We start from the raw sequence: 24,978 nt of genomic DNA, 5'->3' as shown, positions 1-24,978 counted from the left end.
TAGGGTTCGTGTCAAATAAGAAACGTCACGTCAGCTGTTTTCTGGTTTTGTGTGGAAGTGGAGTGTTCCTCTCAGCTGTTTTGTGTTTGGGTAATGATTGAATTAGCTATAAACGAGGATATTAATCCTATCGATATGTCTGAAACTCAGCCAACATCATCGAGTAGCGAGACTACTCCTCAAATTGTTGAAGATGTTAAACAGGAAGAATTCCTAGAACCAGACATAAAAAAACGTAAAATTAGTAGTAAACTAACAGATGACAAAAAATACAAGTTAGAAGAAAGGCTGGGCGGAATTTTATGCTGCGCAGTTTGTTTAGATTTACCTAGAGCTGCTGTTTATCAGGTAAGTTTATATTTTTATCATTATCCAAATAGAAATGAAACCATTTTGCTAACAAGCGTTACATAATATGCTAAACATTTACGTTTTTCTTTGTTCTCTTTTACGTTGCAGCAGATTTCTGCAGGCGAGTAGAAGTATTGATTAAACTCGCCTGTGGAAAAATACACTCACAGAGCAGAGCCCTTTTGTTTTGTTATGAATTTCCTAGCATTGCATGACAGAGGTCTTTGTTCTGCACAAGTAATTTTCTATTTTCTGATTTTGCGTAGTTGTAAAAAATTTCATGTTAAAAAAATATATTTCATAATTTGTACTACGATTTAAGTAATTGTAAATTTAGACATTTTAGAACAGAAAAGAAACCTAGATATTTTCAATATAATTTGAAATTTGGACAAAAATTATATTATGAACATTTTAAGTCTAATTTATAAAACAATACCTATTTAGTAAAAAATTATATAAAAAGAGTAAAAGAAAATAATATCCTAACAGGTTTATTTGACTTATTCTGGTATAGAGAAATAGTATTTTTTCTTCATACATACTTTTATTTGCTATGGTCTGATTATATTTCTGAATTATAGAGTCCCGCACCTAAAAAAAGTGTTATTTTGATTTTGAGGTCAAGAACTTATTCAAATATTATGAATGACCTTGTAATATTTTTTTACAAATCTTAGATTACTTAATGACTATTAGTTTTAAGTTTGGATGTATCTCACAAGTTAAGTTTTGTATTTTTGCAAATTCACATTTATAATTATGAAAATCATATTATTGATTATTTAACTGTTTATGTAATTAGGTTTTTATATAAGTATTTCAATAATATTTATTTAGAAAAATTATCCTCATTATTTATTACCTCTTTATTAACTCAGCTAATGCAAAGTTTTAAATAAGTCTTATCCATAAGGTAATGTTTTCTTTGTCAACATTTAGTTTTGGTTTTGCTACTCATGTCTTTATAATTCCTTGATTTTGTAAGATTCTGTCATTTTTCCTTTATTTTTACAAGACTGTGTAATTGGTTTTCTGTGATATGTTAGGGATTTTATTAGCTCTTTAATGTGTGTACACATCAAAAGACTGGACTAAGGGCATTTGTGAGCATTTTTATGTATCTATAAGAAAAATGGATAAAAGTAAAATTGTTTGCAGTTATGTTGATTGCGCAAAAAAATTTAAAAGATGCAAAAAGAGAAAACTGGGATAACATTTTCCTCTAAGCTTCAAATTGTCAATACCTAATTTTTAGAAATTTTAAAGCTTTCTGATTTCTCATTAGCAAATTTCCCAAATGTTTTTACACAATTCATAATTCTACAAAAATTTTTACAACTCTTTTACACACTGGAAATTTTTTAAGTAATTGTACAAGCACCTTTTAATTGGCAATTTAACTTTTTCAGCTTTTGAAGCTTATCCTAATTCCAGTTATAAACAAGTTTTTGGAGACATTTCTACAAAAATCTAAGCTCTAACTACAACATTTTTGTACTGATCCTGGCTGGGTATATCTTTACTACCCAGTTTCCCTTTTTAAACATTTTTGTTTTCCACTTTTCCTTCTTACATCTAAATGTTGGGAAGATTGAAGATCCATTTGTTGTATTTCATTGTCAGAAACTTTAGAACTAGATATATCATTCCATGATATTGCAGTTATGAGTAACTATAATAGATTTCTAAAAAACATTTAACTAGGAATAATTTCTTTAATTTTCAAGCTCAAAACAGTTCCTTGTTGAAGAAGATACATGTTTATATTGCTATTAAAATTTAAAAGTTTTGTGTCTCATCATAATAAGACTTAAAATGTTTCAGATATAATTTTTATTTATTTAGTTGTTTACTAAATATTATTACCTTCTTAAAATAAATGTAATTACCCTAATCTATGTTACAATATATTTAAGTTGGTCAAAAATTATTAAAATGATGTTTGGTTTGCACTCTTTGGTACAAAAGTTTGGAATCCAAAATAGATCAGGAGATATAGTATATCAATGGAAACATAGTTTCTTAATTTCCTTAATTCAATATTATAAAATGTCTGATTTTGGTATATAAACTTTTGTTCTTGTTGTGCACCAAGTTATCATTTTCATAACTATGTAATTAGAAACAATACATTTGTATTATTAAGCTTTGCTGTTTTATAAGTAATATCTGAATTTCAATAAATTGATTTGATTTATTTTGCGTAGTCCTTACTTTACTATTAGCTTTAGTATTTCATTTCCCAAACCCAATCCCTTTAAAACATTGATGCTAGTAATGGTTGTTTTCCTGCAAATTAAAATTTTCATGAGGTAGGTGCACCCACACTACTTTTCAGCAAAGAATACCTACCTGCTTTGACTTTATTTACAAATATCACATCTAAATACTATTAATTTATCATATATTACACAGATGGGTAGGTATTTTCATAAAAACATGTGTAACAGTAGTGTAATCAGACTAGTATATATTAATTATAACAATTCAAATGAAGTACTTTTGAAAGCATGTAATATAATAGTATGAACCTTATATATAAAGTCTAAGAGATTGTTTGAGGACCTGCTGTTTTTATTTTTATAATTCAAAAGTATTTTTGCTTCTCATATACAGTTTTGAAAAAGTTAAAGATCACATGTTGTTTTATTTATTCCTCACATCCAAAAATTAGTCATTTTCTCCCTACACAAATTTTGACTCAATAGTATCTTCAATAGCAACATAAAAATAAACAAATAAAACATGAGGTAAAGTAGAAAATTCAATTTTCAACTGAATTTTTCTGTACTGTATATTGATCGTTTTTGTTAATTCCAGGATATGGACAGTATTGGTAAGTGTTTAACGTCTAATTAAAACACAAGTTTCCACTGCGACAATTTTTAGCACTTTGGAAATTTTTGCAATGTTGCCAATTGCAAAAACTTTCAAAATATATAGGCTTTAACTGTATTGTTAACATGAGTATGTTTTCCAAGTTGGAAAGTGCATATAGCAATAAAAGCATGTATTAACATGCCATAAAAAACCAAAGTCAAAGAATCAGTAATAGTTGCCTATTTGGCCAAGATATAGATAATTGTATTCACATTTTACCTTATAATACTGTATAATCTAAGCATCATCTCATTATCGAAAAAAAAATACAACTTAATACATTGTGAGGTTTATCATAAATCAAAATCTTAAATTATTGTTGTCTCATTAAATAATAGTTTTTTTTATTAAAAACTATACTGATGGTTGGTTTTAGAGGGGAAGTGGAAGATGAAAGTAACAATGAATATCTACATCTTTTAATAGTTAGATACATAATAGCTGTATAGATTGCAAATGATTTTGTCAGATGTCTTAATTTTACTATTTACTGAAATTATGTTAATTTTGTTAAAATTTCTTTGTCATACACTTGAAGACATCTGGTAAAAGCTCTATTCAAGGAAACCTTTGATAAGGTATTGTTTCCTAAATTGAAGTTTGACAAATTTAGTAATCAGCATTATTTCATGGAAATAGTGTTCATAAAAATTATGTTTTATTATGTACTAAACAGCAAATTTGCAGTCCATATTCTTAGGATATCTGGAGCCGATGAGATCCTTTAAAGGTAACAATTTGATGCACTGTTTGATGTCTTGTTTAACTTTTCTAGTTCAACTTCCAGGATTACCATTGCCAGTTGATATTTTAACTGAAATTCTTTAATAAAACAATAGCATATGATCATTTTACTAAATTGTTTTTTCTTTCTTTTTTGGTGCTCACGCGAATTATAGTGCAGCAATGGTCACTTAATGTGTGCCGGATGCTTTACTCATGTTTTGGCCGATGCAAGGCTCCGTGACGAAACAGCTACTTGTCCCAGCTGTAGAGTCGAAATAAGTAAAACGACGGCTACTAGAAATCTGGCAGTTGAAAATGCCGTATCGGAGCTACCGGCCGAATGCCAATTTTGTAACAAGCAATTTCCAAGAAATTCCTTGGTCAGACATGAGGAATCTGAATGTGAAGAAAGGTGAGTAGAAATTATTACATTGATTTACAATGTTCTCTTTTAAAAAATAATTTTTTAAATATTTTATTTAAATATATATGTCACAGTTAACATCCCTGCAATTCTGCATTAGCACTGCTACAGAGAATAGAGCCTCTCAGGTGCCTAAGCCATCACGAAATCCAAATTTTGTCTTTTAACCATTGAAAATGAACTTAAAGATTTCAATGTTTAATGCAGCTTGCTTTTTATTCAATTAATGTTTTCAACTTTTTAAGTAAAAGTAAGATCCTATCTATCTAATAGCCTTGAGATATCCAATGTGGGATATAGACCTCCACTTCGCTCCACCCTTTCTCCATTCTAAGTCGTGTGCATTCATCTAGAACCAGTGTGTTTTTTGGGCCATCTACCCGTCTCATTTATGGTCTTCCCCTCTTTTGTGTGAGAATCATTATCTATGATAGCTTCGACCATAGTTTTGCTATTTGACTGTTAGCATCTTAACTTTTCTGATGTTTCTTATTCAGATGATGTTTCTGATGTTGCTTATTATACTTCTTATGTTGTATAGTAAAATATTCGTTGTCGCGATAATCCAAAATAGTCGTATATTCATGGAATAGACTGTACATAATAATGTAAACAATATTTTCTAGTTTTCAAATTAAGTTTAACATAACATTACGATTAATGTTAAACCCTATATTTTATTTCAAAATATTTCATTTATGATACTCTTTCATTTGTATGAATCATTCCCTATACCTAAACTCATTACTTTCCGAGATATTTTTAGCATTCTTCAAATTTCGGGAATACCTTAAAAATTTTGTAAATAGAAATAACAGTCTTGTGTAATAATATAATAAAATTATTTTTATTTAATAAATAACTAATACAAAGTATAAACCATAATAATATACAATGAATGTAACAATTAATGTGAAATTAAGGAAATAAGTCTAAAGTAAATGTTTAAAATGACCTCCAACGTCTGTGCAAGTTTGTAACCGATATTCAAATGACTGAGCCACATTTCTTAACATTTGTAAGTATTAAAAAATTATTAAAAGCTTCTCTTATTCTATTTTTCATATCATCTGGCGCTGTTGAAGGCTTCTAGTACACAACCTTTTATATATAGACACCATGAAAAAATCAAATCAAATATTAAGTGGAACATTTTGCAGTAGTAATGGTAAATAATTATTCAGAAAATCCAGATATAATATAGCACAATTTACACAGCCATCAAAAAATATGGGCCAATCACATAGTCCCCAACAAGATCTGTTTGATTGTGACTGTTAATAAAATATGGATTATTTGATGCATAATAATGAAAATTATGCCGATTCACTGTTCAATTTTTGTGAAATGTAGCCTCATCTCCAAAAAGCAGATAATCGAAAAAATATTGGTCGCCACTTGCTGCTGCGACCATTGACAAAAAGCTAATAATAATCATCGACTTCTTGATGTAACTGTATGCGGTAGGGATGAATTTTATGTTAATGCAGATTTTTGCCGCCGAAGTTTGACTACTGTCATGTTGATGTGAAATTTCACGAGTGCTGATATGGAAATTCTCAGTAGTAGCTAATAGCACATCATATTCCTTTTCTTCACTTATAGCAGTTTTAGTTCTTTCATGTTTTTATATGCAAATGACCCAGTGCGAAAAAAACGATTCATTAATTTTTAAAAAGCTCTTACGTTTGGCTTACTTCGTTCAGGATATCGCTGTTGTTAATTTCTGGATGCAAGTAGGCAATTTCTCGAACTTTCTCCCAATACTCAGATAAGATCTGTTAATTCTTCTACACCAAAATTCATTTTTAAAGTTAAAGACCAGCCGCACAGACCGATTAAAAAAGTAATAATATGAAACGTGTCATTTTTTGAAAGCAGTTGTTTTACCGTTGTTAACTACTTGTACAAGTGGCCTTTTACTTATTAATAATTACTCATCACAATCGACAGTTATGAATGTTTTACTAAAAACTTTATATTTTATTAGTTATTTATTGAATAAGAATATTTTTTTATATTATTACACAAGACTAAATTATTTTTCTCCCTCTCCCTCTCTGTCTCCTCTCTCTCTTCCCTCTCGCTCTTTTGCGCGTTCGCTGCCACTTCACCCTCCCACGTTTTCCGTGGCCTTCCTTTTGGTTTTATGCACTGCATTTTACTATCTGGGGCTCTTTTTGTCAATCTTTCATTCCATTCTCACTACATGACCAGTCCATCCAAGTCTCTGAAATTTAAAATTATTTCTACTTTCCAAAAATTGAAGATATTCCCGAAATTTTAAGAAAACTAAAAATATCTCACAAAGTAATCAGTTTAGGTATATGAAATGCTTCATAAAAATGCAAGAGTATCATAAATGCAATCATGTGCATAAATAATTAGTAAACGGAATGTATAATACTAAGTTCTGTTCTTCGCTGCTGTTTATGTATTTGCTTTACAGTAAAAATGTGCTGCATCGTGACCTCCTTTTTTAAAACTGAGTTGGTTCTCCTATTTATGATATGGTTTCCACATACGCTTTATCTATTTCTTATGATAAGGCTGAATACTTTGTACTTATGCGATGTCCCATACACATGTACTCTTATTTCATTTCTTGTCAGGGGATATTAGTGAAATTTTTCATACACTTAGCAATGTTTCTTCTCTCCGTATTTCTTTTACATTTTCTCTATTCTTTCAAAAGTTCAGCAGTGTCTTTATTTTCTCCTGGATTTGTATTGTTTTGCACATTTATTTCATTTTCAGTCAGTTTTTGTAAAGTTCATCATCATTTCTTTGTTTCCATTATGTTTCATTAGTATCCATTCAGTTTTTCCATATTTAGTAACAATTACTCAAAGTATTGTGCCCACTTATTTATCTAGTTGGATCTGCTTTTATTGTTCCATCTTTACCTCAAAATACTCTGTCTGTAACCTGCTTTCCTATTCCTTTTAACTTTTTGTTAAAAGTTTCTTATTTTATTAATAATAAAATAATTTGTTGATAATAATATGTTATTAATAATTAACTTCCACTCGGTTTCTGCTTTATCTCCTTTAGAATTTTCTTCCAGTTTTGTTGCGATGTCGATTTTATAGTCTTTTTAATCTGTTGCTCCTTTTAACACTTTCATGTTGGGACGTCTACGAACTCATCACTTTATGGCTCTTCATAAAATTATTAGACCCTCCTGGATGCAGCAGGTAAACACATCACCAGCATTTTTGCCACAAGGCGCTGCTTGCTAATGCGGAAGATTGCCTGTTTACCTGTTCTTGTTTACGCGGTAATCTGTTAAATTTAGAAATTATTTTAAGCAAATTGCTTTAAAATTTAACTGATAGGTGTACGTATTTATATCGGGTGTCTCACGATGCTTGGCCTATTTAAGCCATTTAAGCTAATTGGTGATGAGTTTACGTGTACCCTCATGGGGCATCTAATTTTTTGCATTTGGTTTTTTCTGTGGCTTCTGAGGTATTCTTACTTCAATCGCATTAAGACTAAAAAAGCATATGATTATATTTGTTTCTCTAAAGCTTCTAACGTCTTTCACAGCTCTTAGCATTACATTATATATCTGAACTTAGTTATGTACATCTAGTTACATACGAATATATTTTGAATATTTACGTAGATATATATGAAAATATGAAAGTTGAGATAGAATATCAGGCGTTCTCTGCAAACAGATAACATTTCTTTAAAATTCATAGTAAAAAAAGTAGCAGCGTTGAATTGCATTGATGATCAGCATTCATAACACGTGCAAGTTACCAAACTGGCTAATCCCGAAGCATGTACATGTTGAGGCAAAATAGAAGGAAAGCGAGGAATTGGAAGAAAAAAATTGTCCTGGTTACGTAATATCAGAAACTGGACAGGACTTGGATTTGAGGAACTCTTAAGAACAGCTGAAGATAGACAAACGTTTGCCACCATAACCGCTAACCTCCATTGATGGAGACGGCACTTGAAGAAGAAGATGTACATGTTGATAAATACGTCAATATTGAATGATGGCTTCACAATTAGAGACAATTAGAAAATAATTTAACTTGATAATCATATTTCTAGTCATATTTTTATTGCTTGTAACAGTGAATACATCTTGTTATACTTAATCTATTGTATATTAATTTATGTAAATATATACCAATCTGTCTGGTTTGGGTATTGAAAGCAATTTTGTTTATTTAATAACAACTCATACAATGTGCAATTACGTTCTAATAGATATTTTATTGACAGATAGAGGTTATGTATTTTATTATCATTACATTTATCTTTATACATATATTTGATTCGGAATGATTGGGTGTTTTCCAGTGACGGCTGGTGATATTGAAGTTTGTGAGGCGCAAAAATAAATCTAAAAATATTTTTTCATCACATTGACTTGACAAGAAGTTTTTATTTTTAATCTAGAGCAAAATTGCGTTTTTCCAAACTAGTAGCTGTCTATCTAAAATATCATTTTGAATACTCTTGAAAGTATCTTTGGCATTTTGTAAATTATTTGTAAGCATTTAATTATTTTTCGATGTGACAACCTTTTAGTCTCATCATAACCCAAATTCTAATTCAAAAGCACTGCAAAATTTGACGTAGCTAATAATTCGTTTAGACTGTCACGATTTTGATTACTTTTTCATTATGAACTGGGTAGTACCAGTGGCGGTTGGTGTGGTAAAATTTTGGGTAGGCCAAGCCAGCAAATTACATAAAGCTATGTGTAATCAGAGAGGGAGGGCTCACGGGGTAATGACCACCCCCCCTTAAAAATATTTGGAAACCCACTTATCCTATTGGTGGTAAGACTAAAAGTGACTTTGCATCAGAGAAAAGTAATCACCCTCAAGATCCATGACCTCCCCAACAAAAATTCTGTAGCCGCCTGTGTGTGTAATATATTTTTTTTTTGTGTGAGAGAGGGAATCTTTCTTTTTTTTTCGAATTTTACGATTTTTTTTTAAATTTATTTCGCTAACCGTGCACTTGTTTGCAATTGTGTTGTTTGTTTAAAAATATGTTACAATTATAGATTATGTTACATATTTTTTTATCATAATTTAAAAGATAATTTACATTACAATTCGATAATTACGTTACAAGTGACAACGATGGTCGACGTAGGCCCGATCGTCTGGTGCCTAAACAGCAAGCATAAACCCGAAAATATAAATCGTTGTCCGGCAAGCTGCTTAACTTCAAACGCTTATTGTACGGGGATCTATGTGAGCTGGGTCGGCCAGTTCCGGTCGGGCCTATTAATGATATTTAAAATGCGTGAATACGATTCGATATTTTCTGTGGGAATATAATAACATAGTTGTTTTAAGGGACGCAATGTATTGAGTGATTTAGTACATTTAAAAGTTATTATGTATGCATTAACATAATTTTTGAATATATGTTTTTCAATTTTAAAGCTCTTAAAATTATTGGGTAGGCCCGGCCTATCCTGCCTACCCCCAAAAGCCGCCACTGGGTAGTACCGTTTGACATGGACTTACACGAGCAAACAATTCATTATTTTTCATTATGATTAATCATATTTTGTCTATAAGCAGAATCTAATTGTGTTGTTATTTGTTTATTGTAAGTACATATTAATGTAATCTTCGGGAATCTTCATGCTTTCTTATATTCTTAAGATAGCGCATATCGTTGATCTCTGTCTCAACCTAGTTATTGTATAAAATAATAAAGAGTCTCAGTCTCTTCAAGTAGCCATTGACCTTTTGACCATTTTATTTTATTCTTTAATAATTACCCCCATGTTGTTCAATTTCTTGTTGATCGACCTTGAATAAATCCAAATGTTTTTTTCGTATGTGTTAAATGTTGTATAGACTTCTATGGGTGAAATGTAAAATTTTTAAGTAATGTATAAAAACAAAATTAAGTTTCTTAGTAAATATCACGGAAAAAACCGTTTAACTCTTCTCAACGGTCCTGATAAACAAAATGTAAGGGATTAACGATCTCTTTTTTGTCTCGTATCGGGTTCAAAACTCGGAGAAATTTTGTAGAAAGTAAAATAGGCAGGTTCATTGCTAAATTTGTTTATCGAAAACAAAAATGGGAAATTTGAAAGTCATTTTTTGAGAATTATCGCTAACGCTTTTTTGTTATTTAGTTGTTTTGTGGCTTCTTATATTTCCTCTTGGATATGTTTTACTTCAACTTTGTCCGCCTCAACATCATCCGCGATTTCTTACTGGTCTGAATTTACCTTGTTATCTTTTTCGTCTTTATCTAATCCATTATCGGAGGAAATCACTGAAGAATCACTGTGGAATGAATCTACCAGAGAAAGGTAGCAAAGGAGGCTGTCCCAGAAAAATATAGCTGAAACAAATAAATAACATCGAAGATATAAAAGATATAAATATATTTGAAGATATAAAAGTCACAAAAAAGAAAAAAAACACCATCATCATCATAAGTGGCTCGACAATCCGTTGTGGATCTTGGCCTGCTCACAAAGAAGTCGCCACTCCTGTCGATTCCTGGCAACTTCCCTCCATCTTCTAACCCCTATAGAATCTGTAGGTCTTCTTCCACATCATCAATCCATCTCATTCGTGGTCGTCCTCTGCTTCTTGTGCCCGCTGGTTTTGAAAATGTTAATCTCTTGGTGTATTCGTGATCTGACATCCTAGCAATGTGTCCAGCCCATCTAAGTCTCTGCACTTTAACGAATTTCACAATATCTGGATCGGTGTGTAACTGATATAGTTCAAAGTTTTATCTTCGACGCCATAGCCCATTTTCATTTACGGCCCCAAAAATCTTTCTAAGAATTTTTCTCTCAAAAATACAAACAAAAACACCATGGCTTATAAAATAAATAAAAGGCAAATGAAAAGAAAAACGAGAGGCTCACCTGAAGTGTAAAATATCAAATACTGCAGAATCCAGAGAAGCTTATAGAAAAATAAGAAATGAAACAAAGAAACTGCCAAGAAAAGCAAACAATGAACATTGGGATCATTTCACAGAAAGAATGGAAAGCGACTTCTATGGTGTTGAAAACAAATACAGAGATTTGTAAAGAATCAACGGAAAGAAATTGCAGAATTAAAGAAAAATAATAAAACTAAAAAACAGGAAGTCGCCAGGACAAGAAGGAATAACTAATGAGCTCCTGAGATTTGGAGGAGAAAGTATAACACTAGAGATGACAAAACTTGTTCAAATAATAATATTACAATGCAAGATACTAGACCCATTGAGAAATAGCATAATGATACCTGTGTTCAAAAAAGGAGACAAAGAAAACTTCAACAACTATATGAGTATAAATCTACTGATCACCGCAGTCAAGTGTACTACCAAAGTCTTAACAAACAAAATCAATAAATTGATATCACTATCAGACGAAAAAGAGGGGTTTAGATCCAGAAGATCGTGAGTAGACGCCGTGTTTGTACTAAGTTAAATCTTGCATATTTATGCTTCGTAGACCTAACAAAGGCTTTCGATCGCATGTAACGCCTCCCCATGTCTAAAGGTCTTCTTGGTGGTAATTGATAAAAGGTGTTTGTGATGACTACTTCTTTCTATTGACAATATTGTACTAATCCGTCTCCTCTTTTGTTTCTTATTCCTAGACCATAATTCCCTACAATACCTTCTACTTCCCCTTTACCGATTTTGGCGTTAAAGTCGCCCATTATTATGTTGGCTTCATGTTTTTGTATGTTTTTCGTTAGATGTTGTAAATCTGAATAGAATAAATCTATGTCATTATCGATGCTGCTTGATGTTGGGGTATAAATTTGAATTATGTTTATGTTTATTGGGTGCGTTTTCAACTGTAATATTATTATTCTTTCATTATAGGGAATAAAGTTAAAGACCTTTGGTTGTAGTGCTCACTTTTGTGATCATCACTACTGCTACCGTAGTAATAAAGAACCATCCGTTATGATGACATTGTCCAGCACTGGGCCATTTTACTTCGCTGAGGCCAAGTATCTCCATTTCAAGTCTGCTCATTTCTAATGATACTGTTCCGAGTTGTCCAGTTTTATATAATGTTCGTACATTCCACGTTGCAATACGATTTATATTTATTTTGTTTTTCCGCCCGCAGATTCTTTGCACTCCTCTCCCATTTAAGAGGCGCCAGGCACTCTGGGCCATTTTGTTTTGACTCTCCATTAGTGATTTTTCTGGAGATATCCTTAGGGATCTTTATTGCAGTGGTTTCTCCTTGCCTTCTGCATCCCTACGCCGTTGACCATTCATGGTTCATCTGCCTTTAAGACCGATTTGACAATCTCGGGACAAACAAGTGCCCTTCCACTTACCAGCTCACCCGCCCGAAGCCGTTGACCAGCCGTTGTAATGTAGAAGACCAAAGTACATATGTATATTATGCATATTAACAGAATGACAAGATATGATAATAAAAATACCACGAGATAAATCACACAAACGGTCGAATAAGTGGTATTATTTTTACAATATTTTTTATGTCACCTATTTTTCTTTCAAAACTAGCTATTTGTTTATGGAGACATTTGAGCAGTTATGTATGTTCATATGTTTATATCAATTATTATCAATCTAATGTAAAAAAATTCAAATCACACCATACGTTTGATACTTAAAATGTTTTTATGACCCTTATTGTATAACTATTTCGCGCATTGAACTTTATTTTTTTTTTTGCCTAAAGCTATAAACTCTATTCCAAAGTTTTGTTAGGTCTATAACCAAGAGTTTAATTTATGCATTTGCACTTTCACGAATATTAGTAAAGCTTGCAAATGTTAAATTTAATATATTGTTTATTATTTCAGAATTTCTGGTTGTAAATACAGTCGTATAGGTTGTCCATGGAGAGGTCCATTACATGAAAGATCTGAACACGAGAAGGAATGCGTTCACCCTAATCGCTCTGGAGCGGACGTAATGGAAGCGTTGAAAGGTTTAGATCAACAGATGAACGAGGAACGTGTACTTTACGATAGTATATTTGACTTACTGGGATATGAAAAAATCACATTTAACGGTAAGAATTCATCCTCATCTATAAATAGGAACACAAAAAGAAATAGGACGTCGCGTTCTCTATTATTATTAGCTCAGACGATTTACGAGTTTAAAAGACTATTCGGATGTTTGACATACTTTGTTTGTCTATTTTTGTTTTACTGTAGATTTATGCTTCATTTTGCAGCGTTGGTTCTTGGTTGAGTCGACACATACTTTATTAAAATTCACGTAAAACACTAAAAACTACTATTTTTTGCTATAAGTGATTTCTTTTTTAATTCATTAATTGAAGGCTTTTCTGTATGTGAAGAAATTTAAAAGATCATTAAATGAATATTTGTGTTTTTTAAAATATGAAGTGTAAATTTAGAATTGGTCCTTTTGTTTTTAAATGGTTTGTTGTGTTTTTGTTAGCATTCAAAGGATCTGCTTGTTTGTCCCATACATATAAACTTTAGAACAATTTACAATTTAACTTCCAATTAAGAATATATTTCAGTTTCATGTTTTTCATTCTACTTCTGGGTGTGCTTTATCTGTTGGAATATTGGTAAAAATATAAAAGCTATAAATATTATTATGAGTTTTCTATGAAGTTTCTTCCATCTTCATTATTTTTTCTTCAAGAAAGTCCTTTACGATATTAAACGCTTCAACATTCGCCATATCGGCTTTCTCGACATGTCGAGGAACAAATGGAGCTTCGTGGTTATATTTTATTAAGTGTGTTTTCTGTAAGACGTGTTCTGTAAGTACTCACATGGTCTTCTAATGTTGGTATCTGTACCGATTCTGTTAAATCTGATACTTCTTCCTTAGTCTGCTGGATATCCTTGTTGAAAGAACTTTGTTTATTGAGTTCTTCATAGAGTTCCCAATTTTTTTATGTTGGTCCATTCTCCCGAGTATAGAGGATTAGGGTCCTAAAGATCTGCCAATTTAAGACCTAATATAAGAAGAGATGCGACCTAGTACTTTCAGCAGACCGTTTGTGGCAGTTCTTTTAAAACACGCAATTGTCTTGCATTTTTGGTTACCGTAAAATATGACTTCCTTCGTTTCGCGACTGTTGTTTTGTAGTAGTACATTCTTAAGGTGGGTACACATATGCGAGCCAAACGGTATACGTACCGTACGCGTATAGATCCTTGAAAAATATTCTACATCGTACTGATCGCATACTTATCTCGATCCATGGAAAGCAACAAACCAACAACGAACACACATATGCGAATTGATTCATTTTATTTATAATTTGGGTACTGATTTATGTTCCTGTTTTTGCTTGTTTAACAAAAATAAAAATATGTACAATAATCAGTTTACTGTTTTCTCACGTCTCTCTAGGAAGGAACACGTCATTCACACAATGTCGATTTGATGACACAATAAAAATGTTCGCTGCGTCTAGTAAGCGCCGTCCAAACTGAAAGACGAGCTTCCTTTGAAGTCTTGAAATAAACCGCAGTAATTTGGTTCGTGACGAGTCACGATGAAACAGTACGCAAGCGGTTTTTTCTGCCGTACACATTACCGAATATAGCGTTCGCATACCGTATGCATACCGTTTGGCTCGTATATGTGTACCGACCTTTAAGGTCATTGTCATTGTGTGAATGACGTGTTCCTTCCTAGAGAGACGTGAGAAAACAGTTAACTGATTATTGTACATATTTTTATTTTTGTTAAACAAGCAAAAACAAGAACATAAATCAGTACCCAAATTATAAATAAAATGAATCATTTCGCGTATGTGTGTTCGTTGTTGGTTTGTCGCTTTCCATGGATCGAGATAAGTATGCGATCAGTACGATGTAGAATATTTTTCAAGGATCTGTACGCGTACGGTACGTATACCGTTCGGCTCGCATATGTGTACCCACCTTTAAGGCGGGTACACATATGCGAGCCGAACGGTATACGTACAGTACGCGTACAGATCCTTGAAAAATATTCTACATCGTACTAATCGCATACTTATCTCGATCCATGGAAAGCGACAAACCAACAACGAACACACATGTGCGAAATGATTCATTTTATTTATAATTTGGGTACTGATTTATGTTCCTGTTTTTGCTTGTTTAACAAAAATAAAATTATGTACAGTAATCATCGACGTATAAATAAAGATTTTATCTTTATTTATACGTCCATGACAATAATCAGTTTACTGTTTTCTCACGTCTCTCTAGAAAGAAACACGTCATTCACACAATGTCGATTTGATGACACAATAAAAATGTTCGCTGCGTCTAGTAAGCGCCGTCCAAACTGAAAGCCGAGCTTCCTTTGAAGTCGTAAAATAACCGCAACAATTTGGTTCGCGACGAGTCACGATGAAACAGTACGCAAGCGGTTTTTTCTGCCGTACACATTAACGAATATAGCGTTCACAAACGGTTCGCGAACAGTTCTGCTCGCAAATGTGTACCCGCCTTTACGTCTACAACGCACTTTCGTCTCCGGATAGACAGTGCGGAGCCACGGCTACAATCGTTTATAGCCGATGCCAACCGGAGTTTTGAATACGCGTCGATGTTTTGAATATTTCAACGTCTCAAACGAAAACTAACATTGATATTGAGTAGTTTAGAATTGAACTATTTTGGACAAACTTAAAATTCAACCATGTTTAGAATTTTTGGCAAGTTAAACGAGACTCAGTATGTTCATACGTATTGAAACTTACTTTTTTTTGTCCAAAGTTTTTAATGCTGTGAATGAATAGATTATTATTAATTCATGAATATACTTAAAGGTTAAATATGTATAAGAAAGATTATTATATCTAAATTAACTTTTTCAAAATTAGGACGATGATTGTAAGATTTATGTCTAAATGAGTATCCTGTCACGATGCTGAATATTTGCAAATTTGATAGTCATATAGTCTGGCAAATATTAAATGAAACTATAAATCACAAATCACGCGTCGTAAGTGGTGAAAAGTAGCAGAAATCACGTGTCTATCATGCATTCTCGGAAATTTTGAATTCGATCATTGGCGGCGCATAAGAAAATATGTTTCATTTTCGCAATAAATTACGTTTACGCTAGTAACCAGAACGAAACTCAATTATCGAGATTTGACGTTTATGTCTAAGACAAATTTAATTCACTTGAGTGTCAAATAACCGAGAAGACCATTTAATAATAGAATTAATCAATGTACTGACATTGTGTCGAAATGTGTTTACACAACAAAATAAAGACACAACAGATAAACCAACAGCTGAATCAGCAGATTGCTGCAACTACACAACGAAGCAAATACTTTCATTTTATAAGCGTCAATAAAAAACTAAAAATTCCGTCAAAGTAAGAACTTTAATACAAAGTAAACGTTTAACCTGCATGGGATGGAACAGAAATGATAACACAGCCCAACAAAATGAAAAAATTTGGCGCTTGAGAAATAACGAATTTTAAATATTTTTAATGCTCTGATTTCAAAACTTCTTTTTCATAGTAGTTTTTTTTGGAGTCGATGGTATAATTTTAACTTCGCTCAAAAAGATATACACAAAGCACCTGGAAATCACCAGACGGACTTACAGTAAATCTAATAGATCATTCTATTGTATACTTAAGACACAAATCCAATATAATAAACATTCGCACCAGCAGAGCAGCAATTGCGGTTTCTGATCACTACTGGATCCAATGTAGTGTAAGGACCAGAATTTTAAACGTTTAAAAAAGAAATAAGTTCTAAACATGAACGATACAATGTAGAAGGACTTAAAAACACAAACAAAAATAGAAAATATAAACATCAAACTAGAAAACAGACTAAAACATGAAAACCTAAATGAAGAGTAGGAAGGATACAGAAATATCATGAAAGAAGCAGCTGAAGAATTATTAGGCATAAAAGGTAAACAAAGAGGAACAAGAACGAGTAACTATTTTGACGAAGAATATTAGTTTATAACAGAGCATACCTATTTAATGATGCAACATGGGTACAGAACCCGACAAGCAGAGGAGGAATATAAATAACTACGCAAGGAAGAAAAGAAAATCCACCGCAGAAAGAAATAAAAACTATGAACTATGAAATTCAAGAACTACAAGATCTAAGTAAGCCAATAGAGACGAGAAAATTTTACCATAAACTAAACAAAGGCAAAAAGGAATTCAAAGAAAAGAAGTAAAGATATAAGGAGGGTAATATATTGACAGAACAGCAAGAAAAACTAAGAAGATGGAATTCCTGAATGAAACCGAAAATGTTTTAGATTATATTGACATATAAGATGTTTTTTTTTGTAATTCTCCGCTACTGATACGCTTCTTGGTAAAACTCATAAGGACAGCTAAATTATACGATAGCTTACGATATCACGCGTATGACTCATTTCATCATTTCTTTGCTGGAGAATAGTTGACTTTATTTTTTGCGTGTTTATTTTTAAATGTCTCGATAAATTTATATCTGCACTATTTATAGCATTCCTGTGGCAAATCCCAGGGATAACCCATATTAAACATTTTTCAAAAAACTACTTAAGTTTAGTTTAGGTTTAGGCCTGACCACCCTTCATCATATTACTTTAGGAAAACTACATTTTATCATAAAAATTCTGTCTTTCATTAATCGTGGGATAATATGTTCATATATGAGTATTAATAAATTTTATAGAAGCTGATAGCTGATAATATAAAAATTTAAGATGAAACCGACCAAATTACTCTTGCGTTTATAACTTGCCCTGTGCTACTTATGTATCATGTAAGAATATTAAGGAGTGAGTGCATTAAACGTACTCCAAAAACCTTTTTCTAATCATGTTTAAAAATGTCAAGATTAAATATGTTTTGGCCAGTAGTAAACAATCAACTCGTATTAGGCACATAAAAATTGCAGGAAATATTTCTCGTGCATTGAACGATAAATTAATAATTTAATTATTTTTTTTGCTGATAGCTTTTGACTTAATAACAGGCGATTATTAAAAATAAACTTCTTGCATTCATACCAGAGATTAAATAACTTAAGTGTGACTCATGATCAAATTAAGGAAGAGCTGTGAAAATTTCTTCAAAAGTAATATAAATAACAATGTTACCTATGTATATTTTTTGGCAATTCAGTTTTTATCGTTTCCTATGTTCTCGTCTTGTAGATTTTTTTTTCGTCCTTAGAAGTTTCTCTACGTCTACGCAAATTTATTTATTACAGACATTCTTAGAATTAAAGATGGCAGATATGAATATTTTAAGAAGTTTAGTAAAAAGGTTTCACTTATTTTCTAACTAAAAAAAAACATTTATATAGTTTTCACGTATTAAGATACCTATATTTTTCCAAATTTGGTATTTTTGGGTATAACAGAATGGCTAAACAAAAAAAAAACATTATTACATATTACACATGATTAGTATCGAGTTAGTAATAGAGAGTTTGTTAAACAATGAACATACCATGTTCCCTTTGAATTGCTCCGTTTATAAAAAATATCATATTTGGAAAAAATTCAACCCACTGTATAACTTAAAGGTTTTAAACGAACAAAACAAAGCCCATTAGAAATCTAGAAACGACTCAACTGTGGCATAGCCAAATTGCAATCCAGGGCTGTATTTACTTGCCCATTTTGTACGTAGTGGGATCGGCGAATATGCATGCGGCGGTTGATAATGAAAATTGTGTGTGCTTCGTGTGTTGAAAAATGGAAAAAAAGAAAGAAAAATATCAAATTTTCTGCTTGTAATACATTTACTTAATTATAATATAGTCAGATTTATCTTCCCTTTATTTTTTTTGTTTTATTTTATTTTGCAATAAACACAACTTGAAGAAATCCGCTGAATCTAGTAAACAACTATAAACATGCGCAACACAGATTTGTTTATGTTGAACAATAATATAAAACGCAAATCTCATTGACCTTCTCTCTAAAAACAGTTCTGCCTTGATATCTATAGTAGGTCAGTAGAATTCCAACGAGTTGAATTAAATGAAAGGATTGATGTTTGGGTTTCTAACACGGAAGTCTAGACAAACGTGTATTTCTAACATGTACTTATCTCGACCTCGATAAAAATTAGATATCAAAGCAATTATTCATATCGTTAAAGGTTGATTAGTGTTTGTAAATACTTGTTATCTCAGAAGTTATTGCTATAAAGTGTATAAACATACAATATCAAAATATGACCTCATTAACATAAAAATATTGACATTATGATATATTTTATTGTTTTTAAAACTTAACATTTTGCTAAAAAAAGAGAATATTTCACTGCTAGTAAATAAAGTTTTGAACAATCATTGTTTAACTAACGGTATTTTTGTTTTTGAAGCCAAGCTTTCGTACTGGCGTTGTATTAATTCTATAAATTTATAGCAAAATGCAGAGCGGATCGCCACGACACGAAATAGCTCGTCACGACACGAAATAGTTTGTATACTATTTATACTGGCGTTGTATTAATTTTTTAACGTTAGTTGTTATATATTATGTAATAAATTAATTTTAAACTATACTCAAATTGTATGTTTAAGCATTTTATATAGTTTATATAATAATTAAATTTGATGTTTATGATGATATTTATTTATATTTCATTATTAATTTAATATGTACTCTCTCTGACTTTGACAGGCCTGTCAGAAGTAAACAACGTATGCTTGGCAACAATGTAGACGAAATATACACCCTAACTTTGTTGATACTTTAGCACAGAGGTTCCCAAACTTTTTCTCTGGTAGACCCCTTGTCATGTTTTTCGTTTTGGATAGACACCCTGCTATTCACTTTGAAAGATATAAATTTCTAATAGTAACGAAGGGCATATAGTGCGAAAATATTTATACATTTATTAATTACTTAAATTTAAATCAAAATATAGTAACTGTTTCATAAAAATAACTAAGCAAAAAATAAATTTATTTAATGGGAGGAATGAACTTGATGGCTGAAAAATAAATTATCAACATTTGGAATTAATTTCTTCTTCTTCTGGTTCCTATTCGTTTCGGATGTTGGAAATCATATTGGCAATCATGACCTTGCTTGCTGCGGCTCGAAACAGCTCCGTTGAAGTTTTCTTAAACCATGTTCTTAAATTCCACAGCCATGATATTCTCCTTCTACCGGGTCCTCGCTTACTTTTGACTTTACCTTGCAATATAGACTGCAGCAGGGAGTAACGGTGCTGATTTCTCATAACGTGTCCCAGATATTGCAATTTTATGCGTTTGATCGTAAACACAATCTCTGGTTCCTTCTTCATTGTTTCTAGAACTTCCTTGTTCGTGATCCTTGCTGTCCATGATATTCTCAGCATTCTTCTATAAAGCCACATCTCAAATGCTTCAAGTTTTTTAATAGTGGTGTCTGTAAGCGTCCATGCCTCCGCCCCGTACAACAACACAGAGAAAACATAGCATCTCAAATGTCTCATTTTTGTATCTAGGGATATGTTGTGACTTTTGAAGATGGCGCTCATTTTGTTAAAGACCGTTCTTGCCTTTGCTATGCGGCACTTTATTTCCTGTACATTGCTCCACATTGCTCCAGGTAGCAATACTGTTTTACTCGCTCTATCTGCGTCCCATGAATGTATAGATGAGCCCCATTTATATTCTCCTTGCTGATAATCATTTGTTTCGTTTTGTGGGTATTAATGTTTAGTCCGTACTGTTGACTGTACTCGTTTATTCTGTCCATTAGCCTCTGAAGTCCCTCTAAACTATCTGCTATCATCATGGTGTCGTCGGCATATCTAACATTGTTTACTCTTTCGCCATTTAGTTAGGTTTAATCTCAATCTCCTCCGTTGTTTCTTTTTTTTATAACTTTAAGATTTATAACTGCGCTGAAACCCCTTTCTACTAGGTATGAAAATGGAAAAGCAATTAAATTGTCTTGCGGTATTCCATTATACGGAATCAGTAAGATGTGTATGTTTTGTATATATATATATATATATATATATATATATATATATATATATATATATATATATATATATATATGTGTGTGTATATATATGTATATAGTGTAGTGTAATGTATAAATTTATGTTTATGACATTCTCAGCAGTTTGTTGGATAGGCCAAAATTGACGAAATGCCCCTGAATATGCTCTAGGAAGCGAAAGTACTTGGGCAAGATTTAATTAATAAACTGTGCTCGATACCTACGTTCTCTATGATCAAAGTTCATTTATTCGAGCATTCAACCTTATATCAAATTAGTAAATACTCAAACACGTTTAAGTTGTTAAGCGTCATTAAAATAAAGTACTAAAGGCATGATTGTTGTATAATTTGCTTTTAATGACTACTTCTAATAACTAAAATGTATCTTTTTTGTTTTAGAGGTACAGTTGAAACCCTACCGTACAGATGAGTTTGTACATAGATTGTTTTACGAATCATCAAGATTTTCGGCTTTCAATTACCAGTGGGTAGTCAAAGCGAGGATAAATAACAATCAAAAAGATCCAACTCAGAGTTCAGAAAGAGATATGTCATACCAGGTACGTAACTATTTGTATGAGACCTATTTCCAAATGGAAAAACATATTCCATTTTTCAACATTTGTTACCTTTGTTTTCAAATTCTTTTTATGTTATAGGGAGATAATGATCTCCAGCAGTTTTGCATTTGTTTTAAGATCCGCCTAGTTTTTTCCTTCGTTTTGAACAGATTGGGATATACCTTAGCATAAATTTCCTTAATTTTATTTGCTATTGCTTGTTATATTGTATATCTTGATTATATTCTTGGTATATGTTAAGACTAAGACAAACGCTTAATTAATATATTAAATCTATATTTGTTTTAATAACAAATTACATTAAAACTATTTATTCATTATTTTAGTTGATTTTAAAATCGAAGTCAAGCAAACCAATAAGCTTGAGTTACATAGTACTAAGAGGACCTGTCGGTGACATAAATGTGAAGCCAAGGATACACGAATTTGAATTCACAGAGCAGAATAACGAGACTCCTTTTGTGAAACTACCCTTGCCAGATACACCTGAATGTAATCGATTATTGGCAGCGACTACCATAAATTTTAGGTAAGTAAACTCCATTAAGTATAGGCATTTGATATATACATCTTTATATTCCATGTCCTAAAAAATGAAAGAAATCATCATCCCATCCTACACAACATAAATTGGCAGCCTACTATAGCATGTTACATAGATTAATAGAAATTCCCATGTCAAAAAACAATAAACAAAATTCTAAAACAAAAACTACATAAGAAGGCCCTGAAATTAGTATTTCCGCCACCAGAGAAAAAACCAGACCTTCTGATTTTCTGATGAAAAAATACATAAAAAAAGAAAGGAATACTACCAGTTTTCAGAACAAACAACAATTTAAGCAAATATATTAAGAGCCAAAAGACAACGCACTTCCACAGTGATGTATACAAATTTAAATGTGGCGACTGAAGGTATATTTGTTTTGCCAGGCATTAGATATCGTCAGAGAGAAGGATAGTTTGTGTTTTAAGGATGTTGTGAAGAAATTTTTGGGCAACAAGATCCTGATTCTTCTCTTCTTCATGTGCCTTGTCCGTTCCGAACGTTGGCAATCAACATGGCTATTCTGACTTTGTTTACGGCAGATCTGAATAGTTCAGCAGATGGTAATCCGAACCATTGCCGCAAGTTTTGGAGCCACGAGTGTCTTCTCCTCCCTGGACCCCTTCTGCTGTCTATTTTCCCTTGAACGATCAGTTGTAGTACTCTATATTTATTATGTCTCATAACGTGACCCAAGTATTCCAACTTTCTTTTCTTTATACTTATTCCTACCTCTCTCTCTTTACCTATCCGGCGTAGTACCTCTTCGTTGGTCACGTGCTCAGTCCAGGATATACGTAATATACGTCGGTAAGCCCACATTTCGAAGGCCTCTACTTTTTTCATCAATGTTGCGGTCATTGTCCACGCCTCCATTCCATATAACAAAACCGGGAATACATAACATTTCAGAAGTCGAATTTTGAGAGGTAGGGTGAGGCTTTTAGAGGTGAAAATTTGCTTCATGCTAGTGAACGATGCTCTTGCCTTTTCTACTCTTATACGTATTTCCTTCGCTTGATCCCAATTTGAGTTAACTGTTGTTCCCAAGTAGATGTACGAATCCACGTGTTCAATTCTTTCATTGTCTAATATCAGTTGCTGTGGTGGTTGTTGGGTTTTGCTTACTAACATCCATTTGGTTTTTGTGATATTTAGTCTGAGTCCGTATTGTGCACTTGTTTTTTGTATCTTACTCATTAGGCAACTCAGTTCCTCCATGCTACTTGCTAGAATCACAGTGTCATCAGCATACCTTATGTTATTAATTATTTCTCCATTTATCTTTATGCCTTCTGTGCTTTCCTCCAGCGCTGTCTTAAATACTTCTTCTGAGTATATATTAAAGACAATAGGAGACAAGATACAGCCCTGTCGTACCCCTTTCTTGATCTCCATAAATTTCCTTGATTTCCAGATCCTGATTACAAAAATATATTCAAAATAACGCTAAAGTCCTTTCAAGAATTTGGTTGTCTCATGGAGCCATCTCTACTCCCATCTGGACATCATAGTCACCATTACTGTCATACCGGGTCAAGAAATAAAGGGTTGCGGTACCCATCGAGCGCACATTTTTTATAACCAAGGTGCTCAGTAACTATTTCATGTAAGAGGGATCGAGAAATTTATGGAAAAGAGTCTGCAATGTGGCTAAAGTGAATTGCCGGTTTGTGTGAATTTTGTCATCAACTCCTCCGTCACAAGAGATGGCCTCCCATTCCGTTCTTCATCGTGCACACTGGTTCTTCCTTGGTTGAACATAAGGCGCCATTTCCTCACTGAAGACTCTTTACATTCTTACCATAAGCAACTTTTATTAGTTTGTAAATTGCGATAGGGCGAACATTTTGCGCATTCAAAAACCAAATCACACTGCGTACTGCACATTTGGCATGATTTTTAAAGACTTGGCTCACGCTGATGCGTCAGACAAAGGTAACTGGTGCGCACGAAGTCTCTGCGTTGGGGGATCGGGACCGCGCGTGATACGCAATCGTTCTTTACTTGTTTAAAAAAAATCTGTTATAATAAACGCAAGTATAATATACAAGCTGATTATACCCGCAAATGTCAACCCTGGAACAAAATATTTCGATGTGGCAGTGTTGGCATGTTTTTATAATGTATTTATGTTGTATGTTTCAAATATAAAGAGAGAAAGCTTTTAAATACATTCTGATATTATTTTATGAATTCTGCAACTTTTAATTTATCTAAAACAATAACGAGTAAATGTTTGTCTCTCTCGAGATTAATTGCAAACATCAGTTGCACTCTGGCAACTGGAGGTTTTAGTATTGCCAAATCTATCCGCTAATCTATTAAAGGGCAATTACTAAATGAATATTCTAATAATTAACTGCAATTAATCTCGAAAGAAACAAATATTTACTCGTTATTGTTTTATATAAATTAAAAATTGCAAAATTCATAAAATAATGATTCATCTAGTTTCAAAACCCGACAAATCCACTGAGGTCAAATGTTGGGAGATTCAAAAAAACTTTTTGGTATGAAAGTT

At 32.3% G+C, this 24,978-nt stretch overlaps 1 protein-coding gene across 1 annotated transcript in view; it reads left to right on the top strand.

The window, feature by feature from the left end:
- LOC140441956 (zinc finger TRAF-type-containing protein 1 homolog) overlaps positions 1-24,978 on the top strand; it is a 32,014-nt gene continuing 7,036 nt past the window's right edge. Inside the window, exons 1-5 of the mRNA XM_072532969.1 lie at positions 1-348; positions 4,134-4,372; positions 13,195-13,406; positions 21,726-21,886; positions 22,234-22,436. Of these exons, the coding sequence (XP_072389070.1) occupies positions 94-348; positions 4,134-4,372; positions 13,195-13,406; positions 21,726-21,886; positions 22,234-22,436 (1,070 nt within the window). The 5' untranslated portion in view covers positions 1-93. The remainder of the gene's footprint in view (positions 349-4,133; positions 4,373-13,194; positions 13,407-21,725; positions 21,887-22,233; positions 22,437-24,978) is intronic.

This window comes from Diabrotica undecimpunctata, chromosome 5, assembly GCF_040954645.1.
Source record: "Diabrotica undecimpunctata isolate CICGRU chromosome 5, icDiaUnde3, whole genome shotgun sequence".
NCBI classification, from domain to species: domain Eukaryota; kingdom Metazoa; phylum Arthropoda; class Insecta; order Coleoptera; family Chrysomelidae; genus Diabrotica; species Diabrotica undecimpunctata.
This window is presented reverse-complemented; position numbering and strand designations above follow the sequence as displayed.